This window comes from Phalacrocorax carbo, chromosome 1, assembly GCF_963921805.1.
Source record: "Phalacrocorax carbo chromosome 1, bPhaCar2.1, whole genome shotgun sequence".
Lineage (NCBI taxonomy): Eukaryota > Metazoa > Chordata > Aves > Suliformes > Phalacrocoracidae > Phalacrocorax > Phalacrocorax carbo.
The window spans coordinates 198535421-198559398 of record NC_087513.1 but is presented as its reverse complement, the minus strand read 5'-3'; the positions used below and the strand labels follow the sequence as shown (position 1 = coordinate 198559398).

At 37.1% G+C, this 23978-nt stretch overlaps 1 protein-coding gene across 16 annotated transcripts in view; it reads left to right on the top strand.

Annotated features, from left to right (window-relative positions):
* The window catches only part of ZMYM2 (zinc finger MYM-type containing 2), a 90819-nt gene that overhangs the window by 46347 nt on the left and 20494 nt on the right, over window positions 1-23978 (top strand). For 15 of the 16 annotated variants that reach the window (XM_064441204.1, XM_064441207.1, XM_064441216.1 and 12 more), the window contains 5 exons: window positions 281-431; window positions 1278-1393; window positions 7672-7788; window positions 8388-8538; window positions 18621-18793. In XM_064441204.1, the coding sequence (XP_064297274.1) occupies window positions 281-431; window positions 1278-1393; window positions 7672-7788; window positions 8388-8538; window positions 18621-18793 (708 nt within the window). The remainder of the gene's footprint in view (window positions 1-280; window positions 432-1277; window positions 1394-7671; window positions 7789-8387; window positions 8539-18620; window positions 18794-23978) is intronic. The other variant, XM_064441214.1, reaches the window with a different exon arrangement.

The window sequence follows — 23978 nt, the reverse complement described above, 5'->3', positions numbered from 1 at the left end:
ATTTTTTTGTTTCGGTGGTTGGGGTTTTTTGAGGGGTGTGTGTTTTTTTTTGTCTCTACACAAAAGTTTTAGTTTTAGCCAGCTTCCATGCAAGAGTAAGAGACCCATCCATAGTGCTGAATGCTCTTGAGTTAGTTAATACAGGAGAGTTCTGACAGGGAAACAAAATGCAATAGTAAGTAAATTAATTTTTACTCTGTGTTGGTTCTACCATAATTTAAAACCAAAAGCCAAACATAGTTTTAACTAATGCATTGTTTTGCTTTGTTTTATGTTTTAGAAATATGGCAAATTAACATCTTGTACTGGCTGCAGAGCTCAGTGCAGGTTTTTTGACATGACTCAGTGCATAGGACCTAATGGACATATGGAGCCATACTGCTCAACTGCATGCATGAACACACACAAATCAAAATATGCAAAATCACAAAGTAAGTGAAAAGGATGATGGATTTTCATCACTGATAAGAGTAGACACTTTTCTTATTAAGTTCAAACACTGGGGGTGGGTTGCTTGGTTTTCGAATTAATCTATGCAGGTATGACTTTATAGATTTTTAAACTTACGTTTAAAAAAAAAAAAAGAAAAAGATCAATTTATATTCAGCAGTAGTAAATGGACCCACGAGGAATCATTTTTCCCACTGGCCTCTTTGCTTGATGTTGGAAACAGTTTTCAGCTGTCTCAGCTTCTGCCCCACCCACCCCCCCCACCCCCGCCCCCAGAAGCCTTGAGACATAATGTGCTCTGATGTGTCACAGAATGATATTGCAATTTTCATGCATGTGAATTAATATTCTTCTGTCTGTGATCCAACCCTACCCCATTTTATCTCCTCAAGCAACAGCTGGAGAGATAGATGTAGTTACAATGTATATGGATATTCTCTAAAACTTTCAGTCTGTGTGAAAGGAACTGTTTAATAAATCGAATCGGGTGTTCTTAGATATGCAAAGCAGGCATAGATCTCAATTCAGTGAACTCGAAGTTGAAAATCCTCTAGTGAATTTTGTAGAGGAAGGTGCTATTTCGTATTTGATGCTCATCTTTAATGGAGAAACTCAGCAAAACCTCTGCAATTTATTTCCTTTTATGAGACTTATAGAAGCTGTCTGGAAAACAGGCAAATCTTAGCTTTTTACATTGAAATGCTGGGAAGAGCTGTCCTGTAGTCCAGTTTGGTTTTGTTGTTGTTTTATTTTTTTTATTTACTTATTTGTTTGGGTTTTTTTCATTATTGTGTTTGCTTTGTTAGTAAACTACATTTTTCTTTTAGGTATGGGAATTATTTGCCACTTTTGTAAACGAAACTCTTTACCTCAGTATCAAGCCACAATGCCTGATGGAAAACTGTACAACTTTTGCAGTTCCAGTTGTGTAGCTAAATTTCAGGTTAGCTGTTGTGTTAAATCTTTTCCTCCCTATATATTTGTGTACCTGTATTTGTGTTACATCTTTGTATATTAAACTAACCTGCTGGTATATACATGTTTGAGTTACAATTAACATAGCTTCTGGCTCATAATTTCTTTGATCTAAGTACTCTTTCGTTATAACACTAGCTGCTGTCTTAAACTTAAAAAATCAGATAATAAACCCCCATTTTTTTCTTGACACTGTAAGAAAACTCAAAGCAATATCACTGCTCCTCTGACTTTTACCACCCCAGCCTCTCTATGGAGATGGGCCTTGCTGTTTTGCGTTGAAGATCAACCAAGTTTCATCTCTTTCATATGAAATACAGTAACAAAACTCTCACATTGAGTATTGTACTAACAAAGGCATGTCATGGGGAATACTGACTGTCTGTGAAAGGTTAGAGCCTAAGCTATTAGAATGTTTATGGATGAAACTAGCTGTTTAAATTACATTCAGAAACCAGAGTGTTGCAAGCCTAATGATAGGCACACTGGAGGAAGCTGCTATACTTTTTGAAAATGTCATATTTTTAATATGACTTAAGGTTAGAGCGTACATAAAATCTGTTGCAGAGGTTAACCTCTAAGTGATTAAAGAACACTTTTAATGAAAACGTTTCCATTTTTATGTGTAAAAACAGTTTCCCAGATACGCACTGTATAATTGATAATTGCCTCCTCATGTGTGGTTGAACAATTACACCCATACAGGATTTTCCCTTTTGTCATTAAGCTTAGCTGTTTTCTGTCAACTGGAAAGCAGATCAATCTCTTAATTGCTTCCTTAATATACCCTGGATAGGGCCTCCATCACATAGCCCTATTCTGTGCTTCCATCCTAACCAATGTAGTAATGTTTGTCAGTGGAACAGATTAACCATATAGATGCGGATTATTTAGTATGTAATGACAAATACGTAATACATTTTGCAAGCTCATTTGGCGTCTGTTTTATTCTGCATGGTTGTAAAATTGATTGCAGCCCCAAGAGCTCTCAGAACAAAAGGTTTCCACTATCTGAGCAAGAAAAATAAAGCTAGTGAGTGAGAAATACAGCCTGGGCCTTCTTGGATTTGCAGATAAGTCAACATGAAGCAACATTATTGAATATAACTGCTGGATCAGTTGATGCTGGTTGTGAGTTTCTGATGTTACTGAGTCCTTGCTCATGCTTCTGTTGCAGTTTCAGTGCTACATGCAGATCTGTCTCTTTAATGTTGTAGCGGAATTTAGTTAGAGCAGCCATGCAGTCTGTTGAGTTCTCAGTAAAGACTAAGAATGGGTAGGTGGTCACTTGCTTGCAGTTAGTTTGCTTAAACATCTCTGTCAGATTCTGACTTTTCATAGTTTTCATATAATCACTGTCTAGAATAAAATATATTCACCAGTGGGTAGGAGTTGATTGCATGAGAACAGCTTCTTTGTTCCATTCATTCAGTATTTAGATGGAAAGGATGGTATACCACAACATGAGCGTTGGACTGTAAGTGTTCCTTTGAGGCTTTTTTTATACCTAAGTGACACCTAAGGGATTTAACCTAAACGGAGAAAGTGGTTTAATCCATTCAGTCAACCGCAATGCTTTCTGCAATGATCTTTTGAAAAAATGGCTGATCTACTACAGTACTCCGTATTTTTCACTGTTTTCTAATGCAGGTAACTCTTGTTTTAATTTTCTGGCATTATATTAATCCGCTTTTCTTACTGTGCCTGTTCTTCCTCTATGTTTTTCTTTGCTGGGGGTTACACTTCTCAGAACAGAATAACTGCTGTTTCAAGTCTGTCTCCCTTCTGCAAAAATTTTAGTCCTTTTGGTTTACAAATGGGTTTGAACATTTAAATTCCCAATTTGTTTACAGTACTTTAGGGTTAATAGTAATTTTGTTTTATGAATAACCTTTTGTTTCTAGCTAACTTGTTTTAATGTATTAAAATATTCAAAAGGTTCAGTCAAGCTGCTTGTTGTGCAACTTATGCCCATATCTATATTCTCCTTTGTGCAGGTGGCTTGCAAGAGCATTCATCCTTGTAAGAAAGAGGGTAAAGAGAGAGAATAGCCTGCGTGATGTGATTTTTGTTTGGATTTGGTGGTAGAATAGCATGACTGTATCTTGTCTGCAATAATATCCTCCAAGACAGAGCATGAAAGAAGAGTTAAGGACAAAACTTTTCCAAAGTTGTATTGTTTTAAGCCAGTTTTGCTATCAGTACTTTTACTGGGTCAGTTAAAGATCTTGCTCTGAATTTGTCTCTTAAGAAAAAACCAAACTGCTAATTTATTTGTTGTGAATGTGGAGGCTGTAGTACAAGCGTATTCCCAAAATTACCCAATGTATAGGTGTCTTGAAGTACAAGCTGTCTTGCCAAACATGAGCATATGCAAAATCTTCAGAAAATTTGACTGAAGTTTTTGGTTTTGTTTTTTGTTTGTTCTGGGTGTCCCTCCATACCACCACCTCTCCCACCCACTAACTTAAGGATGTATGTGGAGAGTTGTAGGACCAGTATGTGTAAGAATAAGTACAATTGTTTGTTTTTTTTTTAAGCAGGTTACTCACTCTGGTTATTCACTGTGTTCTCTTTCATCATTATCATGGTGTCTGTAAGTGTTCTTTGTTATATACCTTACATCTCTCTCTCTCTCATACACGCACACATATATCTAAAAAAAGGAGTATGGTGCAGCGGCAAGTGTGGGGGAAGCTTGGCATGCTTGCCACAGGAATACTTCTCAAATTTCATTATAATAAAAATAACTGAGGCTTCCACACTGAGGCTGGAAGGTCTGTGTATGCATGAGCATAAGTGGAATGTTTGGTTTCTTCCCTGTTTAGTTTGATGCTCCTGATTTTGCTTGTGTTACGGTCCTAGTGGATGTCTCTATGTAAAAGATGCCTTGTATGTAGTTGCTTCTCTTCTTCACATTAAGAACAACTTGATTCTTTCTAAATTTGTTTTTGTTTTTTTTTTAACTAGGAAAAAACCTGACTACTGCCTGGCTGCCTATAAACCCTTCCACATATATATTTATGCACAGAAGTGTTTCCACAATTTGAGTTTATGTTGCTGTGAGCAAGGATAACTCCTCTATCGCTTATGCTTCCTTGGTAGTGGCAGGCCAGAAGCTGTGCTACTACACTGGTCCTCTCAGAAGAGTCCTAGGTTGTGTCTGCTTACTGTTCATTAGTAATTTGGCAGGTTAGAGCAGTTTGAGGTGCCATTGAAGGCTGAAAAAGGCTTTACGAAGATTTTTCACTTTGCTTGGCACTTCGCATGCTCTTGTTGCTCAGGGCAGGCTCAAGAAAAATCAGATTAAACATAACTATTCTTTGATTGAATTTAAGATACTCAAGAGTGCATATTATATATATATGATTTCAAACATTTATTCGATAAAGCACAACATTGATAAAACCTTTCTGTTTGGGGTGACCGGTGAAAATTTTTAATGAATTTGACCTTTTTGCTGCATTAGTCTCTGTGTGTAATAACGCTCCCAAATAATTCCTAAAGATATTACGTATTCTAAGCATCTTGTAAGTTAGAGGCAAAGTAAGATGATGAAAATACTATGTGCATGTCATCTTGACTCATTAAAATACTCTACAGAAGCAGTCCTTAATTGTCAGCAAGATAATAGAAACATTAAAGATGCATACAGAATCATCTTGTGATTAACTGTTGGTTTTACAACCATCTTCTGATTTGTTTAGAGCTTTCAGTAATAGGAATTCAGTTCTTCACTGATTTCTGTGGGAAAATATTTAGTTGACCATAGGAATTTATTATAAAAAACATTGGTTTCATTTTAGAAGCAGTAATGCTTGATTTAGATTTTTTTTTTTAATCTACATGTAAATATTCTTTTAAACAAGTCTTAATTTTAGACAGTCTCAAACTCATTGTCACTTGTCTAACTTTTGTTACCAGCCCCTTAGACTATATGTAGGGCCTGAATTTCTTCCACAGTTGGGAAAAGAAATAAACTAACAGTGCCATACATCAGAAAACAAGAATAAAACATGTTTTACTTTCAACTTGTAGCTCTCACAATAGGGTCTTTCGGTTCCATATTTAAAGGTAATTACAGACACCAAAAAATACATTTGCTTTTCATTTAATGAGCACTTGCTATATTTCATCTTCATTCTTCCGTCATCAGTGTTTCTGTACAAGTTGTCACATCTGCTAGTTCTTTAACATTTCCTTCATTCCTGAACTGGAGGTGGTGGTTATACTTGCTTCTTGATTTCTTCTTGTTTTCAGCCAGAACTTCTAGGACTTCCATTGTGCTTACATAACCCATATGGTAGCACTTGTTGAGCATGGTGTTTGCTCTGTGAAGAATCCTGCAAATGCAAAAATGCACAGGTTGGACCTTGAACTTGAAAATGCCTTTCATAGAATCATAGAATCGTTAAGGTTGGAAAAGACTCTTAAGATCATCGAGTCCAACCACTAATCTATCACTGCCAAGTCCACCACTAAACCGTATCCTCAAGCACCACATCTACCCTTCTTTTAAATACCTCCAGGGATGGAGACTCCACCACCTCCCTGGGCAGCCTGTTCCAATGCCTGACAACTCTTTTGGTGAAGAATTTTTTCCTAATATCCAACCTAAACTTCCCCTGGTGCAGCTTGAGGCCATTTCCTCTCGTCCTATTGCTTGTTACTAGGGAGGAGAGACCGACCCCCGCCTCGCTACAACCTCCTTTCAGGTAGTTGTAGAGAGCAATAAGGTCTCCCCTCAGCCTCCTCCAGACTAAACAACCCCAATTCCCTCAGCTGCTCCTCATAAGACTTGTTCTCTTTGTGGCTCCCATGTTAGTAAAAGTCTTCCACTACCTATTTAGAGCAAACCTCTCTCAACCACAGGGACATTTGCTGGATATAGTGGGGAAAAGTATGATCATACTGTATGTGGGCATCAGACTTGTTAAAGTTGTTATGAGACAGTGGGCCATTGGGATAAAGGTGGTGTCTCTTCCGCTGTATATGGCCTTTTGTCTCGGGTCCTGTCCATGATTGGGAAATGTGCATGACTGCTCCATGTCTGATACAGAATTAGTGCATCTGCATAAAACAGTACTCTTTGCACTGCTAGCTAGCACTCAGCAGTACTGGTCCACTTATGTGAGGGTTTATATCGGTAATCAGTCTCATCATTTTTGTTTTTTTAACTGTAAGTGAACCCTTAGTAAGATGAGTCTGAAGAAAACTATCCTGTAACAGAAATGTTTTACATTTTCACTGCTACAAGGTGGAGAGGTAGTAACAAATCTGTCTGAAGAGAATTTGTCATCTTTAAATATATTTGTCGTGTTGGAAACTGTGGGAGAGTTTGTTGAGCAGATATATATTAGAAATTTGTCCTCTGGATTCCTCAAGTTACTGTCATCACTACTGATTCAAATTTTGTCTTGACCATCGTATGTGTAATACACCGATAGTTGTTGCTTGATCCAGGGAATGTGCAAAAGACTGTTCTGTAGGCATGTAAGACCTACTGGAAGGCTACAGGTACTGTAAAATTGAGTTCTCTATCTTCTGATTGCCTCAGAAAAGCACTAAGTGAATTATTCAGTTACACAATTAAATTCTCATACCTACACATGCAATCTGTAATATTTTTCTCAATCTGAAAAATCTTGTTTAGGGGCTGGCTGTTTGAATGATTGCATCTTCCTGCTGTGGTGATTGAGGCCAGCTAGGACTACTAGCTAGTTTTCTCTTAATCGGAGTAGATACAGTGTTTCTCACTGAAGGCCTTCTATTTTAGCATTTATATTTTCAAATGGTATGCTTAGGTAAGGTGTTGGTAATCTCTCTTGGTGAGGTTTGGATTTGAAAATATTTGTAGGGCTTTGAACAACTGTGACTGAAAGAAGGCAAGCTGTGAAACGTCTTTATCTGAAAATACATGTTTTGTGATTAACAGGTGTTCAGTTTTGGGAGACTATTTTTGTGGCACTTAGAATTACACTTAAATAACAGGCATTAGAAAGGTAAGGTAAAAGAAATACGACCTAAAGTAATTACAGTGGAAGCAAGAGTAAAGATGCAAGATCGGAAAATCTGAGACGACAAGGCAGAAGGAATTGAGGGGGAAGACTAACCTGCTCTGCTTTTGCCAGAAATGCTCCTGAGTTTATAAACTCCCAAATTCTCAAACACTATAGGCTTAATTGAAAAAAACACATTTTAAAAGTAACTTTTTTAGTGATATGTTTGTATATTTTTGTTTTTCAGACTCTCAGTGTGCAGTCTTCAACAAATGGTCAGTTTGTCTCTCCCAGTGATATTCAGTTGAAATGTAATTATTGCAAAAGTTCTTTTTGTTCAAAGCCAGAAGTACTGGAATGGGAGGTAAGGGGTTTTGGGGTATTATTTTAAAATGATGAAGTGTTTAAAAGTTTAAACCTGTAACTCCAATACAGTTTTTCTAAACAGCTATCTTATAAGGTAATGAAGCTTAAAAAAATTAAATTAATAACATCTTCCTGGTTCTGTAGAATATAATTTAACTTCAGTATGGATAAAAGCAGTTGTCTTTGTTTATAAATAACAAAAAAGCATTTGTGGAAATCAAAAATGTAGTTTCTCAAATCAGCTATAAGTTTGAAATCTGCTTTCATCTTCAGTTATGGTATGACTGTAGATATGACAGACCCTTGTTACGCTTTTCTATGAATGGAGAGAAGTATCTGAAGAGGATATGCTAAGATTGATTGGCATATCTTCTGTTTAGCATTTTCATATGAAATGATGAGTATTTGTAGCACTCGCTGTCACTCTGAGTGAGAGTTGTTAATTTTTAGCATCAGAAGTCGTATCCTGATTGTGTTTGCACTTCTGTTTACTTTGCATATTAGTGTCTTAGTGCAACTTTAATAGTTTACTGTTATCCAGACCTTAAGATTTTATCCATTAACCCTATTCATGATGCTTTGCAACTTTGTATTTAGAACAAAGTGTATCAGTTCTGCAGCAGAGCATGCTCTGATGATTATAAGAAGCTACACTGCATAGTTACATACTGTGAATACTGTCAAGAGGAGAAAACGCTGCATGAGACGGTGAATTTCTCTGGCATCAAAAGACCCTTTTGTAGTGAAGGTATGTACGTATTGGGGTTTTTTCCTAAGGTATTGGTCATTGTAGTTTTCGGCAGTTGACTTACTATGTTAAGTATTAACATAAAAAATTTAAAGTAACAATTCATTCTGCTGTGCTTGAGACTAAAATAGAAGTTTCTTTGTTATTGTTAATGAAGTGCATGTACCTGTTGTTATTAGTGCATGTACCTGTTGATTTATGTGAACTGCTTTTGTGGTCTTTTGTTGAGTTTTTCACCACTTACTCCAGGTTAAGGAAGAGTGGGCAACGCTCTAAGTGTGTGTGTGTGTGTATAAATACCTACACATACACATATCTATGCACATGCATATATGCATATGCACAGAAAATTATATATTAATTCTTTTTTTAAAATTTGTGCAGCAGCGCCTATACTAACACTAACTGCACTGAGGAATACCAAGCTTTCTCTTTGATCAGAATTTTCGAAATTTAATATGACAGTGGAAATTCTGTGTTGGCTTAGAATGGTTATTGAATGATGCCTGTTGATGTTTGTTGATTACTGTCATTATGATTTTCCTGAGTAATGATTTGGGTTTTCAAAAAGAAAACAAACTAAAAAGGAGGTATATGGGCATAGGATTCTTTTAAGCTGCATTCAAATATAATTTTAATAGAAACAGCAAAATACAGTCTTAACAAGAACCTATCCTTTCCACTTCTGGTGAGCTCTCCTTTGATACTGGTATTTAATCCTCATCTTAGAGGTTTAACTATGAGTTTGGATGACCTATCTCTGGAGGATACAGTCAATATTTTTTTTTCTTTAGTAACAGTAATAATGCTTTCACTATCACTTGATAAACCTTGCTCAAGATCTCTGCTTTCAAGCAGATTACACAGCAGGTGTGCGAATTTACTTGTAGCAGGATCCTCTTAAGCTGGAGAGGGGTGGAGTGCAGGGCTGGAGACAGCCTGCCCTCGGTGCCATTCCCCCATACCTCTGGACCCTGCAATCTTGTTTCTGATGAGTGGAGCGTGGTGGCTTAGGTTTCTTTGCAGTCATTACTTTCTTCTTGTGTTCTGGTCTGCAAAGTGATAGCTGGAGAAGAAAAAAGGACAAAGCAAGGCCGAATTTTACAGTGTATCGTTGCAGTGCTCAATAACATCTACCTATAATTGTTTCTGTGAATAAAACAATTCCACAGAACATGTTGACAGATGAGAGCAAACTTTTTTTGGCCTGGTGATTATACTATATGCTGGTATTACTGTGAATACTTATGACTCCCTCATTTTAAAGCCTGGTGGCTGTCACAACAAAATCAAGACTCCTAATGCAAGCTATGTCATATTACTACTTCTGTAGATGTATTTCTGTATGAGGAGGCTTGAAATAAGCGAGGACATGTATTTCCTATTGGAAAATTTGAGGAAGGAAAGAAATAAAAACACTCTCCCCTGCATTAATACGGCTACTGAATGTGGGGAATTAATTGCCAGACATCTTAGTGTGGGTCCTTAGTTTGCATGTGTTGGACTGCCAACCTGAGAGCAAAGATGATCTTTGAGATGAATATGCCAAATGTTACCATTAAAACAAAGTTTATCAGCTTACTGTGATGTACTGAACCATTGAGTAATAGAGGGAAGGTAGTCAAAAGCACCATTAACTAGAATGTAAGTTGAATAAACATAGCACGCATCTGCTAGCTGTAGCTTAGGTCTACTTTAGTGATGCATGTGAAAAAAGCTGTGTTACTCAGTGAAAATAAACTGCTGATCTGGACAGAAGCTCTGTAGAAACAACCTACGCCCTGTATTTTAAAGGAAAGCCAACAATTGTCATTGATTGCTGCAGAAATACTGGAATCCAAGAGTTAACAGTGTTTAGATCTGACATGGGGAGGAGAGGGCCAGGTCTTTATATGGACTGAGTGGAGGTCAACAAATAGAAGTTCCATCATCAGAGGTGACAGATTTCTCTTCCCCCTTTTGCAGGCACCTAAACACCACCAGTTTTTCCTTGATGTTGTAGCCTTTTTCCAGAAATACGTCCAACTGTTTTTAAAGTAGAAAAACTAGCAGATGTACCAAATAAACTTGTTGGATATGGAGGCTGTGCTGGTTTTGATATTGCAAAAGTAGTCAAGAAATGTCACCAACATAGATGTCTTTTGGTGAAGAAAAATTGCATGCTCAACAAAATAAATGTATTACAATTTGAGGAGAAATAACCTAAGGCACTCAGCCACAAAAGTTAGTGGCATTTTTGGAAGAAACTGAACTCTCAAAGGAAGTTTTCAGGTGTGTGCTTACAAAAGAAGGCTCCCAGATAAAATCAACAGAAGTTCAACAGGTGTTGAAATTTCTGCAAGAGTGCTGATTTGTTCATCTTCAAGCAAAGTGATGGGAAAGCATATATAAGATCAACAACAAATACCCCTGACTGCTTATGCCTGCCTAGCTGGAGTACTGAAGATATCGTCATTCCTCACATTCTTCGTACCTGAGGCTTTTTTACACGTGCACGTACCTATATATTTGCACACATATTAAAGCCTCTGGGATCAGCATTTCTGTGCAATTTCATTTCAACTCTGTTTCTTTATATGTTTCTCTTGAGATGTTTAAAAATGCGTGCAGTGACCAGCTGAAACTTCCATAGCACAAATGATAGGTCAGTTCTAATTACACCTTACTGCAAAAGATGGCTATTAATTCTTTCCTGGCCTACAGTATGCTTTTTCTGTTTTGGTCCAAAACTTGAATGCTACGTGGAGGATGAACAACCTGAATGGACTAGTTGAAAGAGTTTAATCGGTTCCCCTGGTGCTGAGGCTTTGGAAATTAAATTGTCCAGGTGTTTTGCCACTAGAATGCCTCATTTCAAAATACCAGTATCTAAATTAAATAAGATGTATATGCTAAAGCAAGATTATCAGAGTTGCTTGTGGATTGCTATGTATGGATAGCTTCATGAGTGACAATTGAGGATAGGCTCTGCAAGTTTTTAATCCTAAGGAAAACCAAGTTATTGAGTTTTGGGTTTTTTTAAAATATATATCCCTTCTGAGGGTCTAGAAGAACAAATGAGTCTTTGGCAATCCAGCAATTGAACTATTTTATTATGACAGTCACCATAAATTTTTTTACTTGTAGACTTATTTTGCATTTAATCTTTTCAATAGAATTAAGTGTTATGATTTAAATAACACAGGCTTTGTAATAATTTCATAACGTGAATTTTAATAACACTGATTCATATCCAGTAGTCTGCTTCTTGGAAGGAGAAGGTTAGTAAGCTGTGGAGAAACTCAGTTATCTGATAACTTGGGAGTTCCTTTCAAGTGGGTAATACAGATAAAAGACAGCTATGGAACTAGCAACTGTAGTATCATCTCGATAGTATGCTAGTAAGTTTCTGGGAATTATGGATTCTTAAATTAGTGTAGACAATTCTGATGTTTCATGTAAGTAGAGATAAAACCCTGTTTGAAATACTGTAGAGCTGAGAAGTGGAAAAAGAAATTTAGGAAATGAAGTGATTCAGAACTGAGTATGTCTAGGAAAGGTGTATATTTAGGTAGAGCATTGTAAACTTTAGAGTGGCATTTTTCCAACCACTGCTGCACAGGGGATTGTTCAGTAAAGTATGCTGTTAAATGTTTAGTTGATCAATTTCCAGTTTTATATGCAAACATTACAGATACAGTGAATGGCCTTAAACGCGTGTTACTTTTTACACAGGTGCTTACGTATGAATGTTTCACAACCAGTTAAGATATTACCTGAAATTTATGGCAATTCCTGTTGGTACTAGAAACATTAACAAACTGGTTCCAAAACTGATCTGTGGTATAAGTGTTGCTAAGACTTGGTTACAGTTACTGGGCTTCTCTGGTAGGTGGAGAGCTGCACTGAGGCAGAGTTGGTAAGCTGGCCCTGCCATGCTGAGCTGCTGTGTTCCCCTAGGTGAAGGGGGTTGCCATCAAGTCTGCTTGAACCTCTTCACTGCTGATGTTTGGTTTCATTATTGTTGAATGTGAGAGCTACAGAAACTGTTTAAACATAGTGCTTTTTTAATATATATTTGCATTATCAACTATTTTTAGAGACACCGATACACCTTTTAAAAATAAAATATACAGAATTTGTGCTAGTGTATGGAAATTTTTGAAGACGGTGGTAAAGCACCCATTTCAATGACAAATTTTATGGCATAATTGAAACTTCCTAACTGCATGCTACTTTTTCAATAGGACCTCATAAAGCTATCAAGGGTTGGTAAGTAGTATAGAATCTAGTTAGAGGGAAAAAATTATATATATTTAGTATATGTAAAATTACATATCATAGTTCACTGTTTTGCATAATAAAAATCTTCTGTTACAAGCTCTTGGGTTTGTGCTTCACCAAGCTGTTACCTCCCTCTCTGCAGCTCTGAGAGTGGCCTACCATGTTAAAATAACTGTGCTTGCAATGGTGCCTTCTCAGATTTAGCCTACTGTGTTAGAAGGTTTCGTTTTGCTTCTGACCACTTTGGCAGTGTCCCTCTGAGTCAAATTATAACCTGAAATCTCAGCTTCTTTGTGGCTTTCTTTGAAGGTTTATTTGGTGCTGAGCTGGAATATCCTGGCAAAAGGGGACAAAGGAAAAGTAAACTATGTTTTAAGTACTGTAAAATGTGTGGTCTATAAAAAGCCCTTTCACAATTGCAAGAATCACATTGTAACTGAGGGAAGGTATTCCTTTCCCACAGTCAGATTAGTAGAAAAGTGGAAGTGAACTTCAGAGGGATTTTGAGGTGCCTGAGTTATTCTGATAGAATATGATCTCCTTTGACTGCTATGGACAAAAGTTACAATGGGACATCACTGGCATCCATTTGAGGCACGGCAGTTTTCATTGGCACAGTACAGTTTTTCAGGCCATGTCATCTTCTTTTGTAGTCTGGTATTAAATCTTTGAGCTGCAGATGACTATTCCAAACAAATTTTGTTACTGTAAAAGCTCAAAGATACCTTAATGCTGATAAAAATGAGTTAAGGTGTGAAAGACAGCATATTCAAATCAGACAAGTCTCTTACGAAATACTTAGCAGGCTCCCTTGCTGCAGAAGCACCAAGTGAAGGTTCTTGGCTATGCTGAAGGTCCACGCCTTCCAGATAAATGCACATGGAAGAATTGGAGAGTTGATTCTTGTAGCATTCCACTCATGGAAGAGTCTGATCTTGTAGATGTAGCTTCCAGTTAGTGCTTGTTGAATGCCTGTTTTCTGCAATGACTTGAAAATTTTAACTTGTTAACCTGGATTTTGATACTTCTGGCAGCGTTCTTGTCCTTGTAGTTGAAAAAATTGGAAGATAAAACTATGCTGAGGAAGAGATTATATGTTTATCTTCTCTCTGTCTATAGAGGGAGAACATTGATACTGTTAAAGTAACATAATTTTGAGTACAAGTTATGTTGAATCTTGAGATTTTTTTTGTCCATGGAGAGCTAATTTCTAACATGATAAAGAATATCAAGTGAAACCTGTGCATTTTTTTTTACTACATTGGTCCTTGTTAGGTGGTGTTCAGTGTTAGTTCCACTGTTGTGTCTTTGAAGAGGTTTGAGACAGTTCTGTAAATGAAGACAGCATTGGCTGTTGCAGGTAAGAGGTGATGACAATTCAAAGTGCTGAGATTATGAACGCAAGAAGGAGAATGCTTATAAAAAGGCTTCTTATTAACCTGAAATAACAATCAACTTGAAAAGATTTAAGAACAAGCAAAAACTGAGTAACTGGATGGGAGTAGAAAGGAAGGATAAAGTATCTAATGTCAGAAAATATTAGTGTAAACTGTGGATCTGTAAAAGTTGAGTTGATTAATACAGTAGTAAAAGGTTCTTAAGCAGAAGACAAGGAAGGAAGTGGGATGCACACCCTCTGTTTTACACAGGGAGGATGGAGTCTGTTTTAATGATAATCCAAGCAGGACCCAAAATTGGATGCATTGCATCTGTTTTCATAAGGATAGTGATGTTTATTGTAAAGCCAGAGACACAGATTATAGGCATGTGGGGGTGAAGGAGGTGGCTGTTGCATTCAAATCAATACAGAGGGAGGCAGCAGAAAGATGTGAATGGAATATACCTCCAGAAATCTTCAAGGCTTAGCTTGTGATGCTGCAGGCTTTTGATACTACAGGCTTGTGATACAATAAGCCTGTTGTTACTCTTATCTAGATGAAGCTGTTAAATGATAACAGCTGAAGTTATTGCAAGATGAGTGAGCACTAAGTCTTGTACGTAGCTTGAAGGAAGAGAAAGGTAGTCTAGTAAGTACAGCCTCTCAGAGGTAAAAAACTAATTGCTTTTAGAATGGGACAGTTACTTGCCATAAAAGGTGGTGTTCTCTGTGGTAAGAAGAGACTGGTTGTTGAGGGCTCAAGAAGTTGTTCTAGTCCAGCAATTCTTTCTCACAGCTGCTTGATTTGTAGATGTACTGAACTTCCAGTAATTCAGGTAGGTGCTGCTGGTAGAATAGGATCAGGTTCTTAGTAGCTTGCTTACACTGAGTCTGCAGACAGTCAAGTGAAGCATGTTTCCTACCCTGGGTAGCTCTGCAGGGCTTGACCTGGCAGTTCTTGGGTCTGCCAAGAGAAAAGAAGCTCTCTTGACTTGGAACATGCCTGAAGTAGAGGTTTGGAGGAACTGCTTGTGTGTTGTCCTGTCAGTAAGCCTCTTGTTGCCAGTGTTGCGATGCTTATCCTCTTTCTGCAGTTTATGTGAGGAATCAAAGTTCACAGCTGTTGGAAGGGATAGGTTTTGGTTGGGTTCTGCTTGGAAGCCAGAATTCTAATAGCATATTTAAGGACACATTATGTTGATTTAGTGTATACTCAGCAGCTACTTTTTTGCCTGGTTCAGATTTTAAGTTGGAGATACTTCGTCTGAAAGTGCTCCTAGTGGTCTCTCTTAGATAGTTGAGTTGCAGGGTGGTCTTCTGTTAAAACTTTGCTAAAGAACATAATTGATTACCCGTGTAGCTTGAACCAAATGACCTGCCGTATATTTTTCTTTGAAATTAAGAGCTATTTCTCTTAGAGTAACTTTGAAGCACTAGAGATTTCCATCTGGTCACTCACACTGTAACTTGTGTGTCTGGTGTTACAGCAGAAATCCTGAGGAACTTAGGATTTCACTCATATCTTTTTGTTCGAAATGATGGGGCTGTCAGCTGTTTATCTTAGTGCTTATACTCATGAACCCCAGATTCCATGGGGAGTTAGGCTAGCCAAACCCTCAGGATTTTAGTGTTGATATTGAAAAGATCAGACAACCACTGTTTTTCATATTACTCATCCACAGTGTATTGTCAGTCAAATCCCACTTCTTGGTCACCTCTACAAAGCAGGCATGGGTGCTACTGCTCTGTTGATTCAGGATTTACATTGTGCACCGTGAAGACCATGTTGTTTGAGCTCAGAATCTGTTTAGCCAAAGGCAAATACCTTTTTCCATACTTCACAGAAAATGTTACTATTCCAATCAAAACCATAGCATTTGAAAAAAAGGTATATCCTAGGTAAGCACAGAGTACAAAGGACCTAATTAAAATACATCCTATGGAAAAAAAAAAAAAAAGGCATTTTGTTTTCCCTTTGTCTCAAGTGACAAGATCTTGAAGCAACCAAATGTTCCCTGGTCAGGTGGATTAAGTTACCTATTACAAAGACATAAAAAAAGGTATCAGACAAATCTGAAGAATTTTGCTCATGATGTTGCAGAAAGAAAAGCCTGTACTTCCAATTCAGGAGTCTTCTGGGTTGTAACAATCTTCTGTCAACATCTGAAGTTTTATAAAGATGGATTTTCTGTCTTCTGTAGAGGCCTCCTTCAGTAAGAAGCCCTGCAGTCAGTGATCTATTAAAAAAAAAAAAAAACCCAAGTTTTTCAGGCATTTAGTCTTAAGGGCTGGAATTTTGGACTTTTTGTTTCCCCTTACTTAATGTTCACTGTTATTTTCCATGAGTCATGGAGATGTGGGAGATGTTACTGTAGAATGGAAAAATTCCTTACCTGATAATTTTTTTTTAATGTAACAGCAGTATCATCTTCAATTTTACTCCCTATAGTTAAGCAGCCAAGAAGAAAATCAACTTTGGCCATTCCTTTTTGTAGATTGTTTAGCCAGGTGCACAGAGCTTACCTGATTGCTAGTAGAGTGCTACTAATCTATAGTCTTGAAAGGTTGATGCAACATTGAATGGCTCTTCTACACAGCTGAAGAGAAGGAGAAGTTGTAGTGCTGAGCGCTCTCTGGAGTTGTAAAGAAGGGGAAAGAATCTGATGCCCCATACAATAATGAGAAATAGAATCAGCAGGAAAAAATACTGGCAAGAAATTTTCAGTGCTTTAATGGGTACTTCTAACTAATAGCTTGTACACACTGGCATATTCAGGATTATTATTTCCTTCAGAGCAGTGTATTTAACATGGGAATTTGTTGCACTGTAAGGATGATTGCTTGATCTGGCACTTTCCATCTGCACTGCCTGTTTGTGTATTATTAATTCTGTTTATTCTGTTGTTAAAGAATCAGATATATAATGAAAAAAAGCTTAAAACAGTTACTGCCTACGGAGTCTTATTTGTACAATATTATGTAATTGTTTTGATGTTGCTAGCAAATCTAATTTGTTAGCAAAGGTTGTAGCATTGCAAGTTAAAAATTCTCAATAACCTTTTGTTTTTGGAAGATGCTGTCTGCTGCAGCTTCCACTTGCATTCTTGAGCTTTTAGTGATCTTTAAATAGTATCTCAGTTTCATACATATGAAATTCTACCCTCATAGATAACAGACAAGTCAATTATAATGTATACAGTAATTTCAATTATAGTATTTTTATATTCTGTATACCAGAGGAAGTGCAGCATGTATATTACATATTGAGTTTTATAACTTACCAGAAGTACAGAAGTGTGCATGTGTTAGACTATATGCCCTAGCAGAGTGGGCCCTTGGAAGCCTTGAGTTCTGGTCTTGGTGGTACTGTGATATTTGGGAGATCATAAACACATGTGCAGTATCTTAGATTAGATTGAAGGACTATGTAGATGTTACCTCGTGCCTCCAGTGTTTAATATAGACGGTTACTTCATCTTCTCATACTGTTCTTTTCTGTAAAATTAGCACAATTACAGAGATGTATGGTGTATGATTTAGGCATCAGCTGAATAGACAGTAGATTTGAGGTAGTTTAAATACATTATATTCTTAAAATAGCCTACATAATACCCACAGTATTCATCTGCTAATGCATTTAATACATTAGAATGTCTTTTCTCATTTGCTTGAGGGAGGATCAGATTATAGAAGAATATAGCTCTCATTATGGCAACCTTGAAATTATGACTGCATAGCAAATGGAAAAAAAAAACCAAAACCCACCTGATGTGAAAAAAAATAATATTGATTGCATAAATATCCTACACAAATTTCATACGTAAGATCCTGTCATTACATAATTATTCTCAGTACTGATCATTGCTTACTTTGTAGTTACATTTTTTTAAAAAATCTCCTCAGTTCTTAGGTCATCTCTTGTACCCATCAGTGTTCTTAAAATAAATTAGTTGTCTTAAGTGGTTTGTTGTATTAATATGAATGAAAGTAGTAACAGAAGTAAGTTGATCGTTGAAGATAGGTATTATTATAGTGGATAGTGCTGTCTAGCTTAAAAATTCTGCTCATCATTGTCTGGATATCTAGCATTCTAAGGATGTGTAACTAAGCAATGTAATTCCAAGTCAAGACTTTTTCATGGGTCTCTATGGAATGAAAATTATGTATTTTTTTGTGACTGTTTATTCAGGGATTTGATAAGCCCAGATTCAAGCATAGTGTTTTGAAAAAGATGCAGACATCACGTGAACCCATAGAGTTGTGCAGGAAAGGTGTTCGGGTAAAAATGTCTTGAAATACAGTCTATTACACAACCTGAATTTGTCTGAAGCCCCAGTTGTTAGCTGCTGTTGTATTCATATAATTTTCAATATTTAACTCTTAACTGTGATATCTCTCTGTAAAAATTACTTTGTTCCTAATGTCTAAAATCTGTTTCCAGGCTGCAAGCTGCTATATAAACAAGACTTTGCAAGACGGTTAGGACTGAGATGTGTTACTTGTAATTACTGCTCACAGCTGTGCAAAAAGGGAGCAACTAAGGAACTTGATGGTGTAGTGAGAGATTTCTGCAGTGAAGAGTGCTGTAAAAAATTTCAGGACTGGTACTACAAGGCAAGTAACTCAGAATTTTTGACGAGAGCTCCACAGTTTAAAAAACCAAAAATGCACATGTGAGGATATCTCAAGGACTGTGCAGCAAATATGGCTTACTTCAGCAAAGCATTTGCTACACAATGAGCAAATGTATTAGTTTCATCATTTGCGTTTTCTTAGATCTTAGAGCAGCGTTTCTACCATCTGATTTTATTAACTCATTTGGCAAGGAAGTCTTGAGTTATAGAAAACCAAGAAACTACTATATATATTTGTTACTTTACAATTCCAATTTTTTCTCCTGAATTGGTACCATATTTTTCTTGTCAAAACTTCTTAAATGTGTATTCAGATTGTTGAAAACGCTGTTAATAGCAGCTGGATGATACCTTGAGTTGACTGACGGTAAACTAGGTTAGCAGAGTTTTTCTTGTTCCTGTTTTTGCCTCCTTTTTTGCCTTTTCCCTTCTCCCCCAGTTCGAACTGCAGAGGCTTTGATTGTTCAGTATTTCCCAGTGGAAAGGATGCCAAAGGGAAAAGCAAGACCAAATGGAGTTCTAATAAAAATTTAAAACAAACAGATGGCATCTATTTCTAAATCTCTGGAAGCTTAACTACCTTGTGAAGCACAACCAGCAAAGAGTTCATGTTAAGAGTTTTTTTGTTTTCATTTTTTGAAAGAAATAAAGGTGAAATTGGACTGGGTTTAACCTGCGATTAGTACCATGGATAAAATATTTGATCTCTGATGTGAACATCCTGGAAAGCTACAGTGATAATATCAAAACAAGAACTACACTTGTGGATGCAATTGCCAAAAAGACAGTACAAAATTCATCACCTTACCAAAACTCTGTACACAGCCTGGAAGGCAATAAAAAGCTTGAAATGAGGGCTAGATACATGTCCTGTAATTCAAGATGATCTACGTACTGTAAAAGAACTGAACCTGAAGACATATCTGATATTTTGGAATGGCTGGTTCCCGAAATGCTACAGCCAAACATTGTAAAGTCTTTATTTTGAATAATGTATGTAGGGTCATTTTAGGCATTCCTGAAAGAAAACTACTGAAGACCAGAACGTGTTTCTTCTGTCTCATGTGAAAATAGGGTGACGAAGTTTGGCTGCAAAGTTCTTAAACTTACTAAAGTGTTAACTTCATACAATAATAGTTGATCTATATGCCTTAAAACTTGAGGTATGGGGTGAAATATATCTACGTAACAAATGCCTTCTGATAGAGAATTTAAATAAAGCTTTGATGTGCTTTAGAAATCTCTTGGTGATTCAGCAAAGAATATAGTCTGGCGGTGTGCATACCAAACAAGTTTCATGCACATAAATTTATATGGAAGCTTGTACTCTGATTCAGATTTGAGAACCACTTGAAAACCCTGATTTCAGGGTATCCTTCTTACCTATCGAATAATGCAATAATTTAATTGGCCCATTAAGTCTGCTTAAGAAATGCTGTTGGTACTGTGGTACAGGAAAGTTAGACATGATGCCATGAAAAGGCAATTTAGTCTAAACAGACTTGCTGGTAATTAATGACTTTTGATACTTTTCGATATTGAAGTGTTAGATATTTTTACTTCTTGAATCTTATGCTGGCTAGTAGAACTAGTGTTACATGATGTTGAATTGTTGATTGTCAGTTTTTCAAGTACTTTTTAAAGCCTTTGCCTAATTCAGTTCTGGTTATAAAAGTTTGGGTTTTATTACATGGGGAAGACATGTAATAGGTTTTGGGAAATTGTGTCTTTTGCTAAAATTGTCGTCTGTCTCTTTTTTTTATCCTTCTTTACATCCTTGCTGATAACTCCTCCCTCATTTATGAAAGTCACTCCAGATATCTTAAATTTGGTAATGCATTGTTAGCTTATGCTCAGACCTAGCCATAAATAGATAACGATCAAAACATAGGAAGACAGAATAGATATGGACCTCTCCCCAAATTTGTACTTCATTTGCTGTTTTGTCTGTTAGCTTCTTAGAAGAACAGTTACATATGTATGAGCTTTGTCTCATTTATGCGATGTCCAGTGTTATTCTGGAGTGTCAATGAACGTATACATGAAGAAAAATAAGTAGTAATAACCTAGTAATGTTTTAACACCAGCATTGTGTTCATTAAACAAGCGTTTGTCTCCATCTTCTTTGTCTACCTTTTTTATGGACACATCTTTCTCATGTAGTATTAGCTGGAACATCTTAACTTTTAAGAATAAGTAATATGGGAAAGCTTCCCTGAAATCCAAAATTCTCTTCTCAAAAAGCCAGAAGAAGGTAGCAGTGGTAGAAGCGCAACAGACTATTATCTAGAAGTATTAGAAGCACATCAGACTTACCTAGAAGTGTTCTTCAAACCAAATATGAGGGATTGAAATGTAAAAGAATAGTTCAGTCCTATCATCTGTTGGGTGACAGGTATAGTTATGAGTTGGTGCCAAGTTCTGAGAAAATTTCTACTGTGTGGTGTCCATGCTTCTCTTAAGACAAAAGGTAAAATTTTTGGTGTCTTGAGCTTAGCTCCCTGAGTTATTAGAGCTCCTCCTGTAAACTTCAATTGCATGCCATGGTTTGGATGTTAGTCTGAAAAATGCCTAGGAAATTTCAATATAAATATGTAATAGCCTGATGTTTGGTAGTTTCAATCATTTGATGTTACTTATGCTAGAGCATTGAAAGTACCTTGAAAAAGAGTATACAGTTCTGAGAACAGCACAGAAATCTTTGTTTAAATATACATTGTGAAACATCGCTGAAAATACTACAGCTGAAGTGTGCTTGCAGGTCATTCAAGGCTACAGTGGAGTATTGACTGGACTGAGCATGTATGGTGATGACTCTGTTCAGTGCAGGTCAGGTGTCTTCAGCAAAGACTTAAGTAGGAGGTGGGGATCTACAGTCTAAGGCACAGAAAAGTTATTGTGACTGGTGAGCTCAGTGATTGTCAATGGCAGTAAAATTTGAAGCAATGGAGCCAGCACTAATCTAAATGGTAAAGGCAGCAAGACAACCTTGGGGAATTTATCTTGTCCGAATTTAGCCATTGTATAGTTAGGCATCTCAATTCCAAGTAGGTGCTGTTTTAGAACAGTTGATCTCCTTTCTCTTATGATGACTCATAATCTGGAAACATCTCTTGCTTCCTAGTTATTGTGGATGGAACTCAGAATAGGCAGCTAAGGTTAGGTCAAATTAATACCAGTCCAAACCACTGGAGAACATATAGGAACAGGTCATCGGAGGATTAAAAATGTAAATAAAAGCCCACATGTGAAAATTGTGTTTTTAAACCAAGTTGGGGGCAAACACTAGTGACTTATACTAATCGCCATGTCTATTCGGACATGTTGAAGTTGGACTAGGGAAAAGAATTGGACCAAAAAGCAGTCATGAGTGGTAAAGGAGTTATGTACAATTGGAGCACAGAGAGTATAGGTGGACTTTCTGGAAACACAGAGATAGAGCAGACCTGAAGGCAGGTATTTTGGAGATTCAATTAACATGTAGTGCCAATACCCCAAGTGAAAACATACAGAAAAGGCAAGGAAGGAAAAAGCAGAAGATTATCAATTCACACTTTTGCTTTCAGTTAATTTCATGGTGAGGGAAGTGGGGAGAGCAACCGGGTAGGAAGAAAGGTCAGTGCATGGAAGGGTGTCTAGTATTGACTGCAAGCATGATTATGGAAGTGTTAGAATTACAGTGTAGCAAATGTAGGGATGAGAAGTAAAGCATCCTTATAAAGGAATCTTGGGCTTGCTAAGGAATAGTAAGGAAGCAAACCAAAAATTTTTTCACCTAAATACCTTAGTAGCAGAACCAGGAGGGGGGGAGAAAACAATTGCAGGAAGGCTGTAGTGGCTGCATTTAGCAAGATTTGTCATCTTTTTCATACTTTGAAGGAGAAAATTGACCAGCAAGTGGTGCTTTGATAGTCGAGCAGTGTGCAGCAGGTCAGAATAGGTGGGTTTTTCTGTCTGTGGGTCAGCTGTCATTCTTAATCAGTGTTAGGAGGCTTGAGATATAAATTAGAGTGAATTATACACGATTGATTCCCCCCTCCCCCCCCCCCCGACTGGTATTTCAGCCTTTCGGTGGCTTTGGAAGATGTGTTTGCATTGAAGGTGTGAGTTTCCCTAAACTGTTAAATGTAGGCTATTTTGGCAACACTCCACACTACTACTTCACTTCCTTCCAAGAATACAGTTTACTTGCTCTTTTGTCCCACTGGGAACATCTCTGCTGCAAAATGAACTGTGGATTAACATCAGCAGAAAGTCAAAGTGACAAATGTAACAACAATTGAGGGAGGATGGGGGTGATGCAGTACTGTAAGGTCGTTCATCTTGTGTACCCTGCAGGTGCATAAGCACTACTGCTCACACCTGCACAGAGGAGGAAGAAGCAGAAGTACCTGCCCTTTCAGGGGCACCGGGTGCTTAGTGTGAGGTGATCCTGAAGCCACAGTTTTAATTGCTCCCAATTTAAAGTTGGTTATACTGTTAGAATCAAGTCTTTATATGTTATCTTAAATATTGGAAAATTACAACTAAGAGCTGCATTTCCTACATTGCCAGAGCATGGTGCCAGACTGTTAAAGTACAGAGAAGGAACTCAACATTTAATTACTTTTTAAAGTTTTAACTAATTAGTTGCAAGAACTAAGTTGGAGACACATTCCTTTTTTTGGCTTTTTTTTAAAGCCATTAGAGCCTTGTGCATAACTGCAATATTGTGTATGGTTTTACATATTAATGTTTTATGTTGCATAGAATCATAACTTCCCACTCTCTCTCCTGGCTATATTATTAGATTGGCTTATTTTGATACCTGAGCTTTTACTTTAAGGACTGCTTTAGGATGGAGGTTGCAAGCAATATCAAGGGGAACAGTAGAGCAAACAATTCTTTGCTTACTTGAAGATCTGAAATTGAGGCTGCCGCTGTTCAGACAATAATTTATAGCATGGCTGATTATATTCAGTGGAATCTATTTTGGAGAAAAACAATGTCTGTCTTAGTGATTCTCATGAAATTATGTAGGCTGATGAAAAATATATTACTTAAATACAGAAGAACCAAGTTTTGAGTTTCAAGTTATGTGCTAACTAGATTTTGTGGAAACCTCTTTAGTTTGAGGGCTATTGTTGCTTATAAGTCATAGAGAAACTTCAATGAACTAAATAATT